The sequence below is a fragment of the Ictidomys tridecemlineatus genome, chromosome 10 (assembly GCF_052094955.1).
Source record: "Ictidomys tridecemlineatus isolate mIctTri1 chromosome 10, mIctTri1.hap1, whole genome shotgun sequence".
Classification (NCBI taxonomy): Eukaryota; Metazoa; Chordata; class Mammalia; order Rodentia; family Sciuridae; genus Ictidomys; species Ictidomys tridecemlineatus.
In genome coordinates, this window is record NC_135486.1 from 137,684,424 (window position 1) to 137,705,350 (window position 20,927).

The following is a 20,927-nucleotide window of genomic DNA, read 5'->3' on the forward strand; positions in this document are numbered from 1 at the left end:
TGCTTCTGAGGTGGCAGTGTGAGGGTGTCCTGAGAAGGTAGCTTACTCCTGTGCTGGTTTACTTCCCTGTGCCCTTTATAGCTGTGGTCATATTTGCATCATCTGATGAAATGTGTGGTAGAAATTATTAGCAATTATTTGAAAATCTAAGTTTAGGGCATCTTTTTGCATTGTACATATACCAGAAGGATATGTTCTTTTTTTAATATTTTTTTTTAGTTTTAGATGGACACATAATATTTTATGTGGTGCTGAGGATTGAACCCAATGCCTCACGCATGTTAGGGAAGCACTGAACTACAGCCCCAGCCCTGGAAGGGTGTTTTTTTTTTTTTTTTTTTAAGGGCATGTTCTTAAAGTTATTTTTTGAAGAAATTCCAAGGACCCACTTGTGGTATTTGGAAATGTTAGTCTATGAGGTTGTCCCACCCAACTGCTGTCAGTATTGGGGATTGAACCCAGGGTCTGGGTCTGGTGCTTGCTAGACAAGGGCTCTACCACTGAAATTTTTAAAAAATTTATTTTGTGATAGGGTTTCACTAAGTTAACTTGCTTGTGATTCTCTTGCCTCAGCCTCCTTAGTAGCTAGAGATTACAGGTGTGCACTGAGGTGCCCAGCTACAAGGTTCTTTTTTTTTTTTTTTGGATACCTGGGATTGAACCCTAGGGGCATTTAAGCAACAAGCCACATCCCCAGTCCTTTCTTGTATTTTATTTAGAGACAGGGTCTCACTAAGTGTCTTAGGGCCTCACTGAGTTGCTGAGACTGGTTTTGGATTTGTGATCTTCCTGCCTCAGCCTTTTGAGCCGCTGGGATATAGGCTTGTGCCACTGTACTTTGCTATAAGGTTCTTGAATTTATACTTTCACGGCACTATGAGGACCAGTAGCAGCTGAGCCTTCTGAAAACAGTGGAGAGATATGTTTTTTCTTAACTGTTAAAACACATTTACATTAGCAGTGGCTTTGTGCTTTTATTTGTTAGTACAGAACCCAAAGGATTTATGTAATTTCAAACCTCGAGTGGGATGAGGAAGTCCGTATCTCTTCAGACTGTCTCCTGGTTATTACAGTGTGTGTTCTTTTCCTTCTCTTTTCCCCTTTTTTTCCCCAAACCAGGTTGTCTTGGCCCGAGAACTGGCTACCTCCAGAGAATATGCTAGTAAGTACTAATTCCAGTGAGCTATGTGTCTGGGACTTGGGGACAGTGCAGCATCCATGCACATGGCAGTCTGGGTGGCAGGGCCCGAGGTTTTTCTGCTGATTTCAGGATCTAGAACATTGTTGGTCTTAGAGACCATGAAGCTGGTGTGGGTAATTTTGGGAAAACTATAATTTGTACCAGTTATCTTTATGAATTGTGTATTTACTATTTTCACCTTTTCTAATTGTAGTAACTTACTTCTCTCTTACCTTAAGTTAAAATTCTGGAGAAGCGTCATATTATAAAAGAGAACAAGGTCCCATATGTAACCAGAGAGCGAGATGTGATGTCACGCCTGGATCACCCCTTCTTCGTTAAGCTTTACTTCACATTTCAGGATGATGAAAAGCTGTGTATCCTTTTTGTGGTTAGCACTATCTGAAATGATACCAGTTATCCCTCTCATTGTGGAATCACAGCCCCATTTTTCTCATGAGTAACCCCTTCCCCCAAAAGGAAAGGGTACAGTGTGGCTCCCCACTCCTGTTGCTATGGGACCTCTTGGGTGGCCAATATTCCTGGAGGCAGTAGGTAGTGCCAAACACGGCTGAGGCTCCCTGCTGGGTTGTCTGCTGAGGAAGCCATCAAAGAGTTTTTAGGGTTTTATTTGTAAACATTCTATCTAATAGATTGTTGTTTATTTTAATCCTGGCTGCTGGGTTGCTAGATATCAATGCAAAGGTATTCCCTTCTAACAAGCATCTGTGGAGTATCTGTTAGATATCAAATCCTGTGCTCAAATAAAGCAGAGGACAAGAGAGGAGGAGTGATATTGGGTATCCTTGGGCTCCTGGAGTGTCTGTTGGTGTCTGCCTGCCTCCTTGACTCCTGGGCTGTGGAATTTGTTTGGAAAGGACATCTTTTCTGGGTTTTTGAGAAGTGCAGGGAGTGTGACCCACAGGATCTTGAATCATCTTCCTCATGTCCTGAGTGTAGTTCTCCTTTGGGCTTTCAGTCCCTCAGCTTTCTTTAGTGCCTTTGCTCTCTAGAATAGTCCTACTTCTCCAGTAGGTCTTCATTTTGTCCATTTTCTCTTGTCCTTAATTCCCTGAACTTTGGGAGCCCTTTTTTTACTCTTTTCAAACTTTCTTTTAGGAATCAGGGAGGCAGGTCTATGGATCTTGGGGCAGGCTACACTTGTGAGCCAGGCAGGTGGGTTTTCCTTGCTCCCAAAAGGTGCTCTTCTCTTTTTAGTGGGCCCCACCCCTCTCCTTGCCACCCTCTGAGGGCTTAGCCTCCCTATTTTACCTGGGTGAGGTACCTGATTTCTCTCTATTCCATCTCTTTCTGTATCCTGAACACCAATTCTTCTATTAAAACTTTGCTCTATTCTGTTCTTACTTTATTTTTTGTTGTAGTAATAGAGATCCTATCCAGAGCCTCGTGCATATTAAGACATGCTCTAGGGCTAGCGTTGTAGCTTAGTGGTAGTGCGCTCACCTAGCAAGCGCGAGGCCCTGGGTTCGATCCCCTCAGCACCACATAAAAACAAATAAAGGTATTGTGTCCAACTACAACTAAAAAATAAATATTAAAAAAAAGACATGCTCTACATTAAGCCACACTCCTAAACCCCTGCTCCACTTTTTTTTTTAAAGAGAGAGAGTGAGAGAGAGAGAGAGAGAGAGAGAGAGAGAGAGAGAATTTTTAATATTTATTTTTCAGTTCTCAGCGGACACAACATCTTTGTTGGTATATGGTGCTGAGGATCGAACCCGGGTCGCACGCATACCAGGCGAGCGCGCTACCACTTGAGCCACATCTCCAGCCCCCACTTTTTTTTTAATATTTATTTTTTAGTTTTTTAGGTGGATACAATATCTTTATTTTATTTTTATGCAGTGCTAAGGATCAAACCCAGTGTCTCACGTGTGCTAGGTGAGTACTCTACCATTTGAGCCACAACTCCAGCCCCCCTGCTCCATTAAAAAAAAAAATTATTTTTTGTCATACTGGGAACTGAACAGAGGGGAGCTCAGAGCCAGCCCCTTTAAAATTTGTTTTGAGGCAGGGTCTCACTAAGTTGTCTGGGTTGGACTTGTGATCTTCCTTCCTTAGCCTCCCTAAGGAGGCTTCCTGGGATTATAGGTGTGTGCCACCATGCTTTGGCTCTGTTCCCACTTTTAATACCATCTTTTGGCTCCTTCTACTGCTACCTGAATTTGCTTGTTCTTTTAGAAGTGTTTGTTGTGCTTACGGAGATGGGGATGTGCTGGTAAACAAGGAAAAGGCTCTGTCCTGGTGGTCTCCCTTTCAGGGAAGGAGTTGCAGAGTATCACGCTGTCACAGATGTCCAGGTAGCAGGATGAGCTACAGAAAGTAGAAAGGCCACAATCTGCATGTATCTGGAAATGTGGGCCTCTCTAAGTTCAGTGGACTTGCAAGGGCAGGAGAGAATGTGAATCTGAGGAATAGGCAATCTGTGGGTGGAAGTGGGTCAGTTCTGTGAACCATGATGACCTGGCACCAATTTTGGATTTTCTCCTATTTGTGCTGGGGAACACAGGGTTTGCCCCAACTCTGACCCCTCATAGTCCATACTGAGGAATGGGAGCTAGAGGCAGTTGGGGGCTGGGCAGGAGAAAGTGGAGTCAGGTGATTTCTGGTATTTGCCCTCAGAGTATATAGTGCTTCTACTTAGCCAGGAGAGACTAGGCTGGGGGCAGATACTGTGTTGGCATATGACACATATGCTGGTGCTTGCTCTTCAAGGACTGAGTGGGCTGTTGGGTGGCTGCCATCAGAGCTCTGGAGGCTCACTCAGGATGATGTGCAGATCCAGAGTGGGCTAGCTGGCACCCAAAGAAGGAGGAGACTGTGATAAGTTGTTGCCAGTTAATAAGGAGCCTGGAGACCTGGAGGGTACAGGATCAGATTTGTTCCAGTAGGGTGATAGTTGCTCAGCCAGCTGCTGCCCAGCAGTCAAATACATGGGCTTGGGCCTGGGCCTGACCAGGATTTGCATTTATACAAGTTATTGGCTGTTGGGTGGGCACTTCTTAGGGCAATATTCAAGACTGAGCGGTGAGGCAAGTGGAGATGAAATACTCAAGTGGGCTCTTCCTGGTGGTTTTCCCTTAGTATCACTTTAGTGGTCTGGTAGTGGCAGACCTGTGGCCTGGAGAGGCCTTTTTTGGTGGTTGTTTTAGCTCTGATTGAATAGTGGCATGTAGGGTAGAGCCTGCTGTCTCCCAGTATCATTTATGGTCCCCACCTCTGCTGCTTATGTGACATTCATTAGCCACATCATCACGTTGTTCATGTCTCTATCACCTCTGAGGCTGCCTTGGTCCCTCCCTCGTGTCCCCTGGGACCCAGTGTGAATGCACCCCTCTTTGAGGGTTTCTAGCTACCAGATAACTAGAGGTCCAAGGCCTTGGCTTCCTGCAAGCCTGCTGGATGATGTGTCCTATTGGCTGGGAGTCTTTGTTCTGTCAGCTTTGTATTATCACCACGAAATGCCTGGGGCGGCCAGCTTTTTGAAGAGAAGCAGTTTGTTTAGCTTGTTTGGAGAAAGTCCTAGTGCATGCTGTAGCCATGTGGTAGATGGTGAATGGCAGAGTATGTACAGAGAAAGGAGCAAATCTCAAGCCAGAAAGTAGAGACAGTGGATGTAGCAGGGTTTGTTCCTTTATGAAAACCCTCTCTAGAGAACTTCCAGGAATTGCTTCACGTTCAGTGACCTGCGTCCCTAACACAGCTCCATTTTCACTACCTTCCAGGATTGCTACTCTAGCAACCAAGTCTCAATTACAGGTTACCCTTGAGGGACATCAAAACCATATCCAAACCATAGACACCTTGAACAGAACGATAATCACTTGACTTCATCTCCTCCTAGTGTCATGGGTGATGGGACCAGCTCTGAATCCAAATGAGTATGCTTTTGCTGTCTGCTTTTCAGATGGGTCTGGCTAGAGCAGTGCAGGTGGAGAGGACTCCAGGTCACTTTACCATTGAGCCACATCCCCATTCCTTTTTATTTTTTAAAACAGGCTCTCACTAAGCTGTTTAGGGCCTGCTAAGTTTCTAAGGCTGGCCTTAAACTTACAATTCTCTTGCCTCAGTCTCCTGAGCTGCTGGGATTATGGGCATGAGCTTATGCACATAGTATTCTTTTTTTTTTTTAATTATTTTTTTTAGTTGTATATGGACTCAATGCTTTTATTTGTTTTTATGAACCCAGTGCCTCACACTTGCAAGGCAAGTGATCTACCACTGAGCCATAATTCCAGCCCTGTACATATTATTCTTTATGATTAAGATAAATTCCTTTAGACCCAGGACCACAAAAATAAAATAAAGACAAATTCCAAAACCCCAGAAGGTCATGAGGTCTCACTCACCTCCCACAAGGATAAGACTCAGGGACTTCTGCTTCACTCAGCATCCTTGGTATACATTGTGTTGAAAAGAAAATGAAACTTTGTCTGCATGAATAAGTGCCCAGATGTGACACCATCTCTCTTTAACTGTAATCTCCAGTGGGAGAGGGGAGTGGTTGATTAAGTGCATTTTCTTGTCACTACCCGCAGTGACTTCAGAGTGAGTCCACCTATCCTCAGGACAGTATGAGGGTAGACAGAACCTGTGGACGCCTTGCTACAGCCTGGAAACAGGCAAGTGGGTCCATTCAGGGCCTGCTGTGGTTTTTTACCAGATGCAGTGTAGGCCACCAGGAGAGCAAGCATAATTGCCTGGCTAAGCAGAAAGCCCTCCACACCCAGAGCATTTCTGCCTTGACTCAAGTCTGAGCAGCGAGGGGCCTTCCTCTTCATGCATAGTTGAAGGCTGATTAACACCTGTTTGCCCTTGTGATGCTCCACTTGCAGAGAGGAGTCAAGAACTCAGGGCTGAACTTTGGTCCCTCTCCTTTTACTTTGTGATCTTGAGTCAGTTGCTTGATCTCTAATCCAGGTTCCTGCTCTGCAGGTGTTGGGCTTACTGAGTGTGTTTGAGACAGATCTGCCACCTCTGCCTACCCGTAACTGCCCTGGCCTAGAGGGTGGAGAATGTGTTTAGGATTCTGATAGAGCACCTTGGGATGAGAAAGGCATGTGACTATGGAGAACTAGCAGCCTGAGCAGTAATCCTGGGCACCTGCTGTGTTCAGACCTGCTGATCACCTCTCCCCCCATGCTTAGCAGAGAACCAGAGGTGTCCTTCATGCAGAAAACAGGAACCAGTGAGAGGTTGGATAAAAGTCTAAGCTATGAAGCTGGAAGAGTCAACAAATTGCTTCCTCAGGATGTGACTGAGGCTGTCTCACACCTGGGCTTCTAACTAGTAGTCTTATGGGCAGCCCAGGTGGAGTCAGAACTAGCAGTTCCATGGCCCCAGCCTCCCTTGTTGGGAGTAGGCAGGGTGAGGTGAGGGGGCCCTGGTGGAGACCCTCTGCATTCTCCAGTGTAATGAGGTATACTTGCTTTTTGTTTTAGGTTTTTTGAAAACTTGTCCCATTGGGGAGGTGTGAGTGATCAGAGATGGGCCTGACAGGGGTGGCATTGGTTGTGGTGTTTTCCATCCTTCATTGATGGGAGTTGACCATGCCTTGGCAGACAGAAACCAGACCAAGAAGGCTGGCCTGGCACCATGAATACAAGCCACCCTTACAGTAGTAAACATTGGGTCTCCAGTAGCCACTGCTTAAGGTAGTAAACATTGGGTCTCTCTGTTCTGGACTGCCAGGGAGGTGAAGCACCTAGAGATTTCTAGTATGAGGCACAAATGTCCAGTGCTTCCAGGGGAAACAGTTATATGGGAGCTGTTCTTGTCAGCCTTCCTTTCCCTCAGAAGGAGAATTCAGATGGAACATGTCTCGGTGCGGGGTGCTGAGAGTAGGCTGACTATCCCTTGTGTCTCCCCAGTGGGTGTCTCACAAATAAATCAAATGAATTGAGAAATTTATACAGTGCTGGGCATGGTGGTACATGCCTGTAATCCTAATGGCTCTTCTTTTACAACGCATGTCACTTGTGCGTGGAAGTAGAACCACATGCAGGACAATTTGCATGACACTCGGAGCTCTGTGTGTTTAAGCAGGGTTCTTGGTCAGGACCTGTCTTCCAGAGCTGTTCTGTTTTTACCTGAAGCCACACATGCATTGGTGCCCTGGCCAGGGTCTGTAGGCATGACAGCCATCTGTAGTGGTTCCCTTTCATATGTCTACAGACACTTCTGGGGACCATGTCCAGAAGGGCAGTCTGGACTGAGTCGTGTTGTCTGTTTTTCCAGGAACTGTGTCATTGTGTTCTTAGAAGCCCCAAGGCTGGTGCCTGGTCTTGGAGCTGGCCTGGATCTGACTCAAAAAAGGGTGACTGTCTTGGGTCCCAGGTAGCTTCAGTTTGCATTTAATAAAACATGTTCCTACTGGGCTGTTAAGGTTAGTTTTAAAACAACAAATTTTCTACCATTCTTCCTTAACTGTACAATATTCAGATTTTGGCCTTAGTTATGCCAAAAATGGAGAACTGCTTAAATATATCCGCAAAATCGGTTCATTTGATGAGACTTGTACCCGATTTTACACAGCTGAGATCGTGTCTGCTCTAGAGTATTTGCACGGCAAGGGCATCATTCACAGGTAACCTGATGGCCACCTAGGGTGATATGTGTGGGATGGTCAGTGTAATGATTGGGCCAGCAGCCATTTGGCCTACAAGCTACTGCTGATGCCCAGACCATCCCAGTCCTCTAAGATCAGCGTGGGTTTATGTTGTGGTGGGTTGGATATAGGTGCCAGGTGAGAAGAGGTTGAAGTCAGAGGAATATGCATGTTGACTGTCTCCCTTCAGTTACCAGATCACAGTGGCTAGGTGTCTTTGCCTAGGCAGTAACTTGTACCATCTTGACTAGTGCTTTTATTTTATCAGTTGTAGCTTTTGTGTATACTTATTTCTGATCTCTTTTCCCAAATTGGAAGTATCCATAAGCTCTTTCTGAGTTAAAAATGATAGATTATGCTGTAGTAAAACATTTATTAAAATGATAGATGGTATTATGAAGTGATATAATTACAATGACCTTATTGTATGCAGTTGATATTTATTTGGTGTGGACTTTGGGGCTTGTATTTTTGCTTTAATCCATAAAGATGGTAAGTATTCATCACATCATCACTGCGTTGTTGTCATCAAAAGATAGAGTATGTAATAATGCTGCTGTTGGATTTCATCTCAAACATAAATATCTACTTTTACAGGGACCTTAAACCAGAAAACATTTTGTTAAATGAAGACATGCACATCCAGATCACAGATTTTGGAACAGCAAAAGTTTTAACCCCAGAGAGCAAACAAGGTGTGTGAGTTTGGTTTCCAGCAGAGCTTAGCTCTGTGCTTAAAACTGAAAGCAACTTCTGAGAAATGTGTAGCATTGTGTGGTCTTTAGCATTACTGCAGAGACTCATGGTGCCTTTCTTGGGGTCCCACTGTAGGGCACCAGGCAGCATGTCCAGTCTAGAAGGTGTAGGGAAGGAGGCTCTGTTCTTGTGAGTGTCCTGTGGCCCATCCTCCCAGGAGTTTTTGCAGAGCTGCCTGGCCTCTCCTTCTGTGCTTGGGCTCCCTGTGAGAGAAAGACATTGGAAGAAAGTGCTGGGGGATGAATGTGGTGGCCACAGGCTTGGAGCACCAGTGTGCTGGTGGAAGTAAGACTCCAACATAAGCATCTCCAGTGCTGTGGCTACTCTTGGTGGAAAAGGGGATGGTGGTGGTTCTGACCTCTCCACCAGCAGCCAGCTAGTTCATGGGAGCTAGAGGGGATTATACCCAGCTTCCTGACTAGTTCTGTCTGCAGGGTGCTACTAGAAGGAGCCAGCCTGATCCCCCATGCAGCGCAGGCTTCCCGTGCTAGAGTCTGTGTCTTTCTGGGTGCTGTTTATATGGAGGGTTCTTGTCTAGGTTCTGTCTGCCCTTTAACCGCTTTGTAGTTTTTGAGGTGTTTGACCTCCTACTGGATTAGGAATATCTCTGTCAGTCCTAAAGTACTGCCCTGGGGGGATAAAAGCAAACCTACCAGTCAAGGAAGAGATGCTTATTGACTCCAGTGTCTTAGATGATAGTCTATTCCCCTGGTGCTTCTGAAAGCTCCTAAACCTGGATCTGTTGGACTTGTTCCTTGTAAATAGTAATCATATTACTGGCTGGTAATTCTGTTTTTATGTACTTGATTTAACCTCATAGCTACAAGCATTGTCTAGCTGGGCGCAGTGGCGCATATCTATAATCCCAGCAGCTCGAGAGGATTGCAAATTCAAAGCCAGCCTCAGCAACTTAGCAAGGCCCTAAGCAACTCAACAAGACCGTCCCTAATATAAAAAAGGGCTAGGGATATGGTCAGTGGTTAATCGTCCCTGGGTTCAGTACCAAAAAACAAAACAAAACAAAAAAACAAACACATTGTCCACTACAAAGTTGAACCAAATGTCTGCCAGGTTTTTGTTCAGGGATCTGTCAGCTCCTTGTCCTGCCTGTGCTGACTCTTCCTGCATGACACGAGCCCATGGTATATCTTGGGCAGCAGGACTGGGACATCTTTGGTCCCCCATCAGCTATGGGAGCCGTACCTGGGCTATGCTCTGTGCATCTTCCTTTTTGTAGATTTTCTTCAGAATCTGATAGTTTAGCCAGGGCTTGTGCCCTACAGCCACTTAAAAATATATAAAAATTTAAGTGCATTTGTGAATTAGTGAAATAAATCTTTTATTCTAGAAAGGATTTCTGCTAGAAGTCCGTATGGTGTTGTATAACCCAGGACAGTTGCTTGGATATGCAGAGGAGGTGGCAGGGTTGTTTCCTTCTTGGAGGAAAAGGGACAAATATCTGATTCATTTTAGTAACTTCTGTTTGGAGTATTCACAGTCAGAATTTATTCCTGTGCTGGTTTCTTTTTACTTTCATGCATAGTTAGTTCCCCTAAAACATCTTGAAATCTTCTAGAATAAGGTGTTGGTGGGAGCAGGGTTACCCAGGTTCCCTAGCTGTGGGCATCTTGCACTCTCCTCCTAGACAGAGGCTATGCCTTGTGTTTGTGAGGGCAGATGATGGGCAGTGGAGCAGGGCAATTGAAAAGGGCATGTGGGATAGGGAGGCTTTAATCACTGCAGTGGCCCCACATCCCCACCTGTGGTTGGCCATCCTTCAGATCCCCTGGCCAGCTGCCATTTGTCTTTATGCTATGCTGTGGACCTCACATGACTGCCTTGGTCTTGTTATTATTCTAGCATGGGCAGGACTGCCTGCTTAGGGACAGAAATGGTTGCCTTCAAATGGATTTCCCAGCATTACCAAAGTATGCCCATCCTCCCACCCAGCATAGCTCTATCTGTCTTAATAGGGTTTGCTTTGGTCTTTCAGTATGGGCCTGTTCCTTTATGGATTGATGCTTACTGGAAAATGGCCCCTTGTAAGTTGTACCATTGGAGCCCCACCAACAGTCCTGCATGTTCCCTCAGATCCTTATTAATGCCATGCATTTCATTCTTTTTTTTTTTCCTGTTTGCCAACTTGATATGCTATTGTGGTGTTTTTGTTTTGTTTTGTTATGCTTTTTTTTGTTTGTTTGTTTTGGGAGGGAGGTACTGAACTCAGGGGCAATTAACCACTGAGTCACATCACCAGCCCTATTTTTTGTATTTTTTTAAGAGATAGGGTCTCACTGAGTTGCTTTGTGCCTCCATTTTGCTAAGGCTGGCTTTTGAACTTGTGATCCACCTGCCTCAGACTCCAGAGCTGCTGGGATTCCAGGTGTGCACCACTGTGCCCGACACTTTTTTTTTTTTTTTAGAGCTTTATAGTAGTTGGGTTTATCCTGACAAACTCATACAGCGTGAAATTCAGTTTCAGTTCATGATCCCCCCTACCTTTTCCCTCCTGTCCTCCCTCTTTCCCATTCTCCTTCCTGTACGCTACTAAACTTCCTTTTGGTCTAAACTATTGTGTTTTAATTTGGGGCTGTGGTTGTGGCTCAGCAGTAGAGTGCTCACCTAGCAGTTCGAGGCCTGGGTTCAATCCTCAGCACCACATAAAAAAAATAAATAAAACAAAGGTATTGTGTCCACTACAACTAAAAAATAAATATTAAAAAAACTATTGTGTTTTAATTTACATTTCTTGGGTTCATTACATGGTTGAGTGGACTCTTTTGTTTTTGATTCTTGGTTTGGTTTTCTTTCCTCTTGGGCCTCCTTGGTGTCCTTGAATAGTATCTTTCAGGGTCCTGGCAGGAAACAAATGCAGCCAAGAAGTCTTTTCAGAAAACCATTTACTGAAAGGACCATTTATATGACTGAAGGACGAACTAAGCTGGGTTCCTACAGAGAAACTGTGGGCCTTCCTCAGCCTGGCCACATAGGGTGGGAAGGATGGCTTAGAACTGGTTTGCAAGCAGGACTGGTAGCAACTGCAATGAGTGGACCAGACCTGCCAGTTCCTTGTGTATAGGCAGCTGGGCCAGCTGTGGTGCTGCTTTGTCTGTCTGTACTGTGACTGATGAGTCCCCATGGTCCTAAAACCCTGGGGTCTCTGATGATGAATGGGTCCAGAGGGCCTGCGTACCAACCCTGTGACTATGGATGAACCTCAAGTAATCTAGATCTGAAGCCAAATGTGGAGAGTTTCTGGAATGGAGACTTTCAGTCTTACTCCCTTGGAGCCCCTGTATGCCTGAGCTGTTGGTGACTGAGAAGAGGGTGGTCTCTGGCCTATAGCCATTTGTTGTGGCTACTGTGCATTGGTGTATGTTTAGGTGCTGCACGTCCAACAGTGAACACAACAGACAGGGCCCGTTCTCATGCTGCCCTGCTGCAGTGACAGGATGATGAGTATGCGTCATGAATGCTTTTTACAGTCATACATCATGTCAGGTGGGAGTTGCCAGGGAGGATTGCACAGTGTTATGGGGTCCTGCAGGCATTTTTGGGTGGGGCTTTAAGAGTCTGGCTCCTAAGAGAGCTCAGTTTGCTCCAGGTGACCCTCACTGAGCTGACAGCAAGCTCCTCTCTGCTGTGATTGTACTATGATATCTTGGGGAATGCACCAGCTGTGTAGTTGTTGGTGGGCAGGGGATTACAGCTCCAGATATAATCTTTTCTTTCTCTCTCCTCAGCCAGGGCCAACTCATTTGTAGGAACAGCGCAGTATGTTTCTCCAGAGCTGCTCACAGAGAAGTCGGCTTGTAAGAGGTAATCTGCTTTTATCTCATCATGTTTCTCTTCTCTCTATGGTAGCTACTAGGTTTCTTCATGAGAAATTAATATTTGAAAGAGGAACTTTGGTGGCCTTTATATATAGTATAAAGTCAAGCATACTTTGAAAAAAATCTTAACATTTTGCTTTTCTTTAATACACATGTATGCTCCTTTATCATTATATTTCATATTTCAGGGTTAGTTGTTGATCTTTGGTTAGTTATTTGCTCTTATTCCTTTAGGAAACTGCTCAGTGGCAAAGTACTGTTGCTGTGCTACAAGGCTGTGGCAGCTGTGCACTGTTTAGTGTCACACTGAGTCTGCAGAGGTGGGCAGAGGCCCAGGAGGCATGGGGAGTGGAGGTTTGTAGCTTGGAACAACCAGTCCTGGTACAGGCACAGTGGTCACAGCAGTGAGGGTTTTTGCAGGATGCAGCTGGGCCTTGGTGAGTGCTGTCAGTCATGAATACTAGAAGAGCTTTCGCTGGTCCAGGAATGGGTTCTGTTTGTAAGAGTGTAGGAGGATCAGTCTGCAGAGCAGTTGAGCAGCAGCTGATGGCCTGGAATAGGGAAGAGTTGAAGTGCTGTCTTGGAAGACTGAGAGAGGTAGCACTAGATTCTGTGCTCAGGTTTGGAGAGCAGTTCTAGGCAACAGATCCATGGAATGAAGGTGTAGCTGGGCTCTCCCCTCCTTGGACCAGTCAAGCTCTGCTTTAGTGTCTGATTTGGCTCAGCTACTGGGTCCATTGACACACAATCTCCTACGGACAGTCAGTGTCCTACTCTGACAGGTAACAAGGGGCTGCCCCTGTGAGAATGAATGAGTGATTCTGATTAAGCCCCTTGGTTTCTAAGCTTGGAAGCTTTGAAAACTCAAGGGTAGTGCCATGACACACACGTAATGGCTGCACTGAAGGTGCTCTAAAAATTAAACTTGAGCATCTCAGTTGTAATGGGCTTCTCTATTTTGGTTTTTCTCATTCAGTCATGAGGTTTTGAATTCTGAACAAGGCCCAGACAGAGCTGCCCAGTGGGAGTGATTCTGCCCCTGGGGACATTTGGCCATGTCTGAAGACAGTTTGGGTTGTCAAAACAGGGGTGTAGAGTGCTTTTGACCTGTAATAGGTGAAGGCCAGGGATGCTGCTCAGCCTCTTATAGTGCAGAGGATGCGTCAGCCAGGGTGCACAGTGTGAGGTGGTAGGCGTGGCCTCCTGACTTCCAAGTGTGTTATATCATTGTCTGAGAATTGGCTTTCCTTGCTATCAGTTCTGCTCTGGGTGGCAAGCTCGTAAGCACTGATGGGTGCAAGCACCTAGACCACTCTGCGTGAAGAAGGGACATACATGCATGTTTGTGTGTGTAGCTCATGTTCCCTGTATGGGGATAGACAAGAAATGACTGGGGCATGGAACAGGGTTTTAAGGGAGACATCACTGTGTATTTCTTTTGCTTTTAACTTTCTAAATCTTGGGATATTCCCTTACCTGTTAAATCTCAATTCTCTGTGTATTTTAATGAAATTGACAGTTGTATTAAAATAGATTGGTTGGAAATTATAATATAGAGTGTATATATTATTACATTAATATGAGCTGGTGTCCATTAATATTACTATCATTGTTGTGTTATATAATTATACTGTTATATAAATTTATATTACGTACTATATTTAAGTTTGGGGTGTTTTTTTTTTGTTGTTGTTATTAGGCATTGAACCCAGGGGCACTTTATTACAAAGCTACATCCCTCAGTCCTTTTTATTTTTTAATTTATTTTTAAATATTTTTTAGTGGTTGACAGACCTTTATTTTATTTATTTATATGTAGTCCTAAGAATTGAACCCAGTGCCTCACACATGCTAGGCAAGTGCTCTACCACTGAGCTACAATCCCAGCCCTTCATTCTTTTATTTTGAGACCAGGTCTTGTAAGGTGCTGACCCTCTTGCTATATTGCTGAGGTTGGCCTTGAACTTGGGATCCTCCTGCCTCAGCCTCTCAGCCACTGGGATTATAGGTGTGCATCACCATGCCCGGCCTGTATTTGTTTTTATATGTGTTAACATCTGGGACAGTGGGACAAATAAGTTAAAAATAGTTGAGAATTCTTTTCATATTTGAAAGGAGATTCCTAGCCATGTGCAATGGTGCATGCCTGTAATCCCAGAAACTCAGGAGGCTGAAGCAAGAATATTGCAAGTTTGAGGCCAGTCTCAGCAATTTAGTGAGATCCTGTCTTGTAATAAAAAGTAGAAAGAACTGGGGATGTAGCTCAATGGTAGAGCACCCTGGGTTCAATTGCCAATACCAATAAAGGGGGAAGGTCCTACTAATTGTTAAAAATTCTCAGAAAATGATTCTCCAGCTGAGTGTGGTGGCACTTTCCTATCAGCCCAGCTACTCAAGAAGCTGAGGTAGAGTGATTATAAGTTTGAGACCAATCAAGACAAATTAGTGAGACCCTGTCTCAAAGTAGAAAGGTTAGGGTTAGGGTTAGGGTTAGTAGCTCAGTGTTAGAGCACTTGCCTTGCATGTGGGAGGCCCTGGGTTCAAGTCACAGTATTGCAAAAAGAAAAAAAAAAAAAGAAGAAGAAGAAGAAGTCATCTCCAAGCCCACTTGCAGATAATAACTTGGTATATTTTTCGTGTTTACGTTAAATGTGTTTATGTAGTTTGATACAAATGAAGTCATTGCATAGTCAAATCCTGATCCTCATGATTCTGTGATGAACAGTTCCCATGTCATTAAGATTGTCTGCCAGCCTCTTTACTAGTTGTGTAATTTTCTGTTGCATGAGTTTATCATAGTTCATCAAACTGTCCCTTTGTTGCTGGATGCTTGAGGTGGTGCTGGTGTGTCTGCTATGTGGTGCTGGGCCTCCTCTGGGTCTGAGGAAGGTACCAGGGCTCTGATTCAGGGGGGTGCCCTGTCATTCATCTGGTGGGAAAGACAAAGCCATAGTGAACATTTAAAGACTTCTTGGTATATAACGCTTTCCACAACCAATATACTGGGTTCCCCCTTTTATTATTTTGTATGGAGGGGTGCTGGGGATCGAACTCTGGGGTGCTCTGTCACTAAGCTACATCCACAGCCCTTTTAACATTTTTTAAAATTTTCAAATAGGGTCTTGATAAGTTGCCCAGGCTGGCCTTGAACTTGCCATCCTCTTGCTTCAGCCTCCTGTGCAGCTAGGATTACAGGCATGCACCACTTCTACTGGTTCCCTTCTATTATTGTATTAAAAAGACATATAAATTTCTAAAATACAAGCTCATGATAAAACATTGAAATAGGTAAAGAAAGAGGAAAAAAAGAAAAAGAAAACAGAACAAAAAGCAAAACATTGAGATAATTCACAGAGGAGGAAGAAGCTGCCCCAGAGCCCCTTTTGTATAAATTCCCACAATCCAGAGAGGACTCAGAGAGTCTACAGGTTTGACTGCCCTGCCCCTCTTTTTGCACACTGAAGGGCATGTGCTTGACTCCTTGGTTTTTCTTATGCCCCTCTCTATTTTAACTAAACACTAAAGAAGACCAAGTGTAAACTAGTTACTGAGTTTAATGTAAATTAATATTTTAAATGCTCTTTATCCTGTTATGACTCACATTTCTAATTTTTAAAACCAACCTAAGTGTCCTGGCCTGCTGTGCTGTTGATGCTGGGGTGAGAACAGAGCCTTCACCCAGGCTTGGTTACCCTGGCTGGCCTACTGTCTAGAGCAGTGGTTTTCACCCATGTCCTATGATGTCATCTTTTAGAATGCCAGGCCACTGTCAGCAGCCTGTGAGACCTGTGCATACCCAGTCTTGCGGGGAGCTGGGAATGGAAGGCAGGACTTGGAATAAATACTGTAAAGTCATCACAGTACACTGAGAGTGGGTGGGAGAGCCAGACAGACTTGGAATGCTGTGAGGGCAGATGAATAGCAGTCTTAAGATCTTTGACAGCTGGGGACATTCTGGAAACAATTTAGAGACATTTAGAACTGTGCTGTTTTCCCTTGAAAATGGGTAATCCAAATGTTTATAAAGGAAGGGCAGGGCTTTTTACAGCAGAGTACGAGAAAGGAAGGGCAGAGCCTCCTTTATGAGTATCCTGTGGATGAGCCTCTTGACCTTGTGGCCTGTGACATTCACACCTGTTCTGATGTGAGCTCAAATGGGTTAGTCTCAAGTGTACCACCTGCAGTGGTGAGGCCAGCTCCTTCAGCCTACTCCTCGGCACTGAAAGGAGTTTGCTTCTGTCAGACCGTTCCTGGCATCATCCCTGGAAGCCATGTGACCATCCATCTTCACTCTCTCACTGCTGCAGCCTGATTGCAGTAGCCTGGCATGGTGTGACGTTGGCAGTGAACTCTGCTGTCTCTTAGGGTGGATGGAGAAATTGTTAACCCCTGGTGGAGGTGGCAAAGCTTCAAGGGCAGCTGAACCCAGCTGGTGGCACTTTGCTAGCCTTTGGGCCCATGGCCCTGGGGAAGCTCCCCAGAAGGGCAATTCATATCTCACACATACCTGGTCCCAAGAGACAGGAGTACCTTGGAGGCCGAAACTGGTGTGGCATGGAAGAAGTGGAAAGTGAACTGTGCTCATCATTTAAATTATACCAATGCCATTTTTCTTTGTCTTCTCCCTACCTTAAAGTTCAGATCTTTGGGCTCTTGGATGCATAATATACCAGCTTGTGGCAGGACTCCCACCATTCCGAGCCGGGTAAGGAGACTCCCAGGCTTCTGAACCCATCGCAGTAACACCCAGTTGCCTGACAGAGTGGAAGGGGTGCAGTAACAGGGGCCATACCCATCTGGGAAGGAATTTCCACCATGACTTATAAGTACACAGGGCTTGGTGGCTTGTGGGTGGTCTGTTGAGATAAGGGCAACCCAGAATCATTCTAGGAAAGGTCATTCAGCACTGGAGGTGTGAACAAAAATCCTGCCCAAATGACTGCTTTTTTTTCCTCCCAACAGAAATGAATATCTTATATTTCAGAAGATCATTAAGTTGGAATATGACTTCCCAGAAAAATTCTTCCCTAAGGCAAGAGACCTTGTGGAAAAACTCTTGGTAAGTATTCTGAATGTTCTCTTGATGGGGGATCCCATTACACTACCACCCACTTCATCCTCTGACCCTGTAATCCTGTGTCATTGGAAAGATACATCCAGGGTTGATGGATTCTAAATAGAGTTGTGTCTTTATCTCATCTCATTACAAGCCCCCTTCAATTTCCAAATGTCTGATCCCTGACTTTAATAAGACAGGAAATTACTGTTATCATTTTGAATGTGCTCAATATCACATAGCATTTTAAGTTACTGCTCTTAGAGCAACTAGAGTTATTATGGTGGCAGATGGTTGTAAATCCTACTTAAGTGTCATCTGCTGATGTCAACTTTAGAGTAAACTACATGATTTTAAAGATAAACCCAGGTGATGAAATAGAGATACAGATTTAATTAGGAAAGGTAAATCAATTTATATTCCAGAAACTAAAGTGATCTGGCCCTGGTTGCTTTGGACTCTGAGCTTCCTCCCTCTCTTGATTTTAGGGGAGCAGGATCAGCTCTTCTTTGCTGTCTGTTCTGTCTCCTTTCCTAGCACCCCTTGAGGTCCTGGGGGCACATCCCCTCCTTAGTGGGGAGTTCATGTTGCAGCCCTTTGAGAGGCACAGGACACTGGTCATATCTGTCGGCACTTGTTATCCAGGCCGATTGCTCTGTTATTAGAGCCAATTGGGTCATTTTTTTTTTTCTTAAGACTTTTAACTGCAAACTTGAAAAAGGTACTTTGCTGCTGCCCACTGTGTTTTGAAATGGAGATTGATTTTCACCTGTGGGAGTCTTTGGGCAGAGCCCCTCAAGTGAGGCAGGAACCCAGAGAGGCCTCAACCACTCCTACGGCCCCACGGAAGGAGTGGGCAGGCCTGGAGGTGGACCGTGTTGCCTCTGCTCTTTCTAGGAGTGACTGAGAATCAGAAAGAATTGCTCAAAAAAAAAAAAAATTGGTCAAAAATTACATTTTGACTCAGGCAGTAACTTGTCTTGACTATCATTTAAGGTTTTAGATGCCACAAAGCGATTAGGCTGTGAAGAGATGGAAGGGTACGAACCTCTCAAAGCTCATCCATTCTTTGAGTCCATCACATGGGAGAATCTGCACCAGCAGACGCCTCCGAAGCTCACAGCTTACTTGCCAGCCATGTCGGAGGACGACGAGGACTGCTATGGCAATGTAAGCTGATCCCTGTTGGGATAGCCTGGGCAGAGAAGAGTTGTGCTTGTCATGCTATGTGAACATGGTTCCTCTCTGCACTCAGGGTCCATGCCCACATGCTATAGGACACTGATTTGTGTGATTAGTGGCTTAAGTATTAGCCAGTGTTGTAAAACTATCGGTGGTAAAATGCTTCGCTACCATGAGGCCTGGGTGGGCTAATTCCTTTCTCTCATATCTTCAGCTGTGAAAAGTCTGGGGAGTTTTCCCTCAGGAGTGAGACTGGAACCCAGCCCTGGGTTGGGAAGCAGTGCCCTGGAGGCATCCCTGAGCTCCTGGCACTGGGTCTCCTGGTGGCTCATTATTGTAGTGCCATTATAATTGTGTCTAAGATGTTCAGGAATATTGCTTATCTTTCCAAAAAAAGCTTAGAGTGCTGCTCTTTGAACTCGCAGGAATGTACATGGAGGGTGGACTCTGGTCACTGCAGCTTGATGCTCAGCAGGAACTGGAGCCAGTTATGAGGGTACAACACCTGGCTCTATGAACATCTCTGTCACTGGTTTTGAAGCTCCTTGTCTCCCAAGGCTTAACCACACACATCGGATCTTAAGTACACTTATTCTTAAAACTTTTTATCCTGGAAAATGGGAAACATGCAAAAAAGGGCAGAAAGGTATAAGGAGCTATGGTATGCCCACCTCCAGCCTTCAGTCTTTTTTATCCAAGCTCCTCTCATCATCTTCCATTGTTCCCCCCAACATTTAAGTATGATTTAAAAATTCACTATCTCCTAGGTGTGGTGGCACATGTCTGTAATCTCAGCTACTCTGGAGGCTGAGGCAGGAGGACGACAAGTTCAAGGCTAGTCTGAGGAACTTAGAGAGACTCCATCTCAAAAAATAAAAAGGGGGGCTGGGGATGTGGCTCAAGCGGTAGCGCGCTCGCCCGGCATGCGTGCGGCCCGGGTTCGATCCTCCAGCACCACATACAAACAAAGATGTTGTGTCCGCCAATAACTAATAAATAAATAAATATTTTTAAAAAATAATAAAAAATGAAAAGGGCTGGGGGATGTAGCTCAGTGGTAAAACACCCCTGGGTTCAATCTCTAGTACCACCACACAAAAATAAATAAATAAATAAAAATTAGTATTATAAAAGTTTATTATCATTGACAGTTCATTTTTCTGGTTTGATTCTATCATCATGGCTTATTCTAACCAGTTAGAATAAGTTCATAGAGTTCCACTTCAGTTGACTGAGGAGTTCTAGCTCATGTCTAAAAGTCTTCCAAAGCTAAATTACAATCACTACTTGGTTTCATTTCGTAGAGATCACGTGTTGCCAGTACTGTGGCTTGATCCCAAGAGTGCTATACCACTGAGCTACATCTACCCAGTTCTTTTAATTTTTGAGATAGGGTCTCCCTAACTTTTTGAGGATCCCACTAAGTTGCTGAGACTGGCCTCGAACTTGTGATCCTCCTGCCTCTGCCTTCCAAGTCACTGGGATTACAGGTTGTGTGCCACCTTGCCTGGCAACACATCAAGGGTTCCCTATGTCCCCTTCCTGTAAAGCACATCCACCCTTTGTCCTAAAATACCCTTTGTACCCAGACTTTAGCAAGACTCAAGAGCATCTATGTATCTGCTTCCCACAGCCATCCATAGCCTCTACTGTATAAGCTCCAGAAACCTCAGCCCCAGGAGTTCAGAGTCTCTTACCTGCTTCCCTACATGCTGGCCAGATGCTGCCCCCTATGGTCAGGGTCAGCAGGAGCTTTCCTAGCTGAGCCTGTCATACCTTTAGAAGTCTCACTTGGGACTGGTAGGCAATTTTCAGCCCATGGGCTCTGTGCCCCTTTCCTGTTATTCCCAGGGACCAGCCACACTCTGAAGGAATCATATAGGCTCTTGTGTCTCTAGTTTCAATACCCAGGAGCTTCTCTTCATGCAGGGTGTGATGAGCATCATGCATGAGTGCACTTCACACCCTGAGTATCTCTGCAGATCTGTATCTGTGATGCTGTAGATACTGAATTTTTGATCACAAGCTTTGGCTGCCACTATAAACTCTAGCTCTGAGCGTCATAAGCCTCTTTTTTTAGGTGACCACTGCTTAACTGTCCCACTAAGTCCTTGGGAAGCACCTGGGCAAGAGCTCCCCATGCCAAAGCTCACAATTAGTGAGCCTAGGAAAAGGCTTGGCAGAGGGAGTGTTGGCATAGAGAAGTCTACTCTGGAGATGCTCTCTCCCTGTGGATAGAACTCCTTCACCTAAGAGTCCAGTGTCCACTCTGGAGTCGGTACAAGGACGGCA

At 45.0% G+C, this 20,927-nt stretch overlaps 1 protein-coding gene across 5 annotated transcripts in view; it reads left to right on the forward strand.

Moving 5' to 3' along the window:
* The window catches only part of Pdpk1 (3-phosphoinositide dependent protein kinase 1), a 71,234-nt gene that overhangs the window by 32,097 nt on the left and 18,210 nt on the right, over nucleotides 1–20,927 (forward strand). For all 5 annotated transcript variants that reach the window (XM_078024485.1, XM_078024488.1, XM_078024486.1 and 2 more), the window contains exons 3-10: nucleotides 1,120–1,162; nucleotides 1,420–1,557; nucleotides 7,643–7,787; nucleotides 8,406–8,503; nucleotides 12,308–12,383; nucleotides 17,034–17,102; nucleotides 17,360–17,456; nucleotides 18,450–18,623. In XM_078024485.1, coding sequence (XP_077880611.1) covers nucleotides 1,120–1,162; nucleotides 1,420–1,557; nucleotides 7,643–7,787; nucleotides 8,406–8,503; nucleotides 12,308–12,383; nucleotides 17,034–17,102; nucleotides 17,360–17,456; nucleotides 18,450–18,623 — 840 coding nt within the window. The remainder of the gene's footprint in view (nucleotides 1–1,119; nucleotides 1,163–1,419; nucleotides 1,558–7,642; nucleotides 7,788–8,405; nucleotides 8,504–12,307; nucleotides 12,384–17,033; nucleotides 17,103–17,359; nucleotides 17,457–18,449; nucleotides 18,624–20,927) is intronic.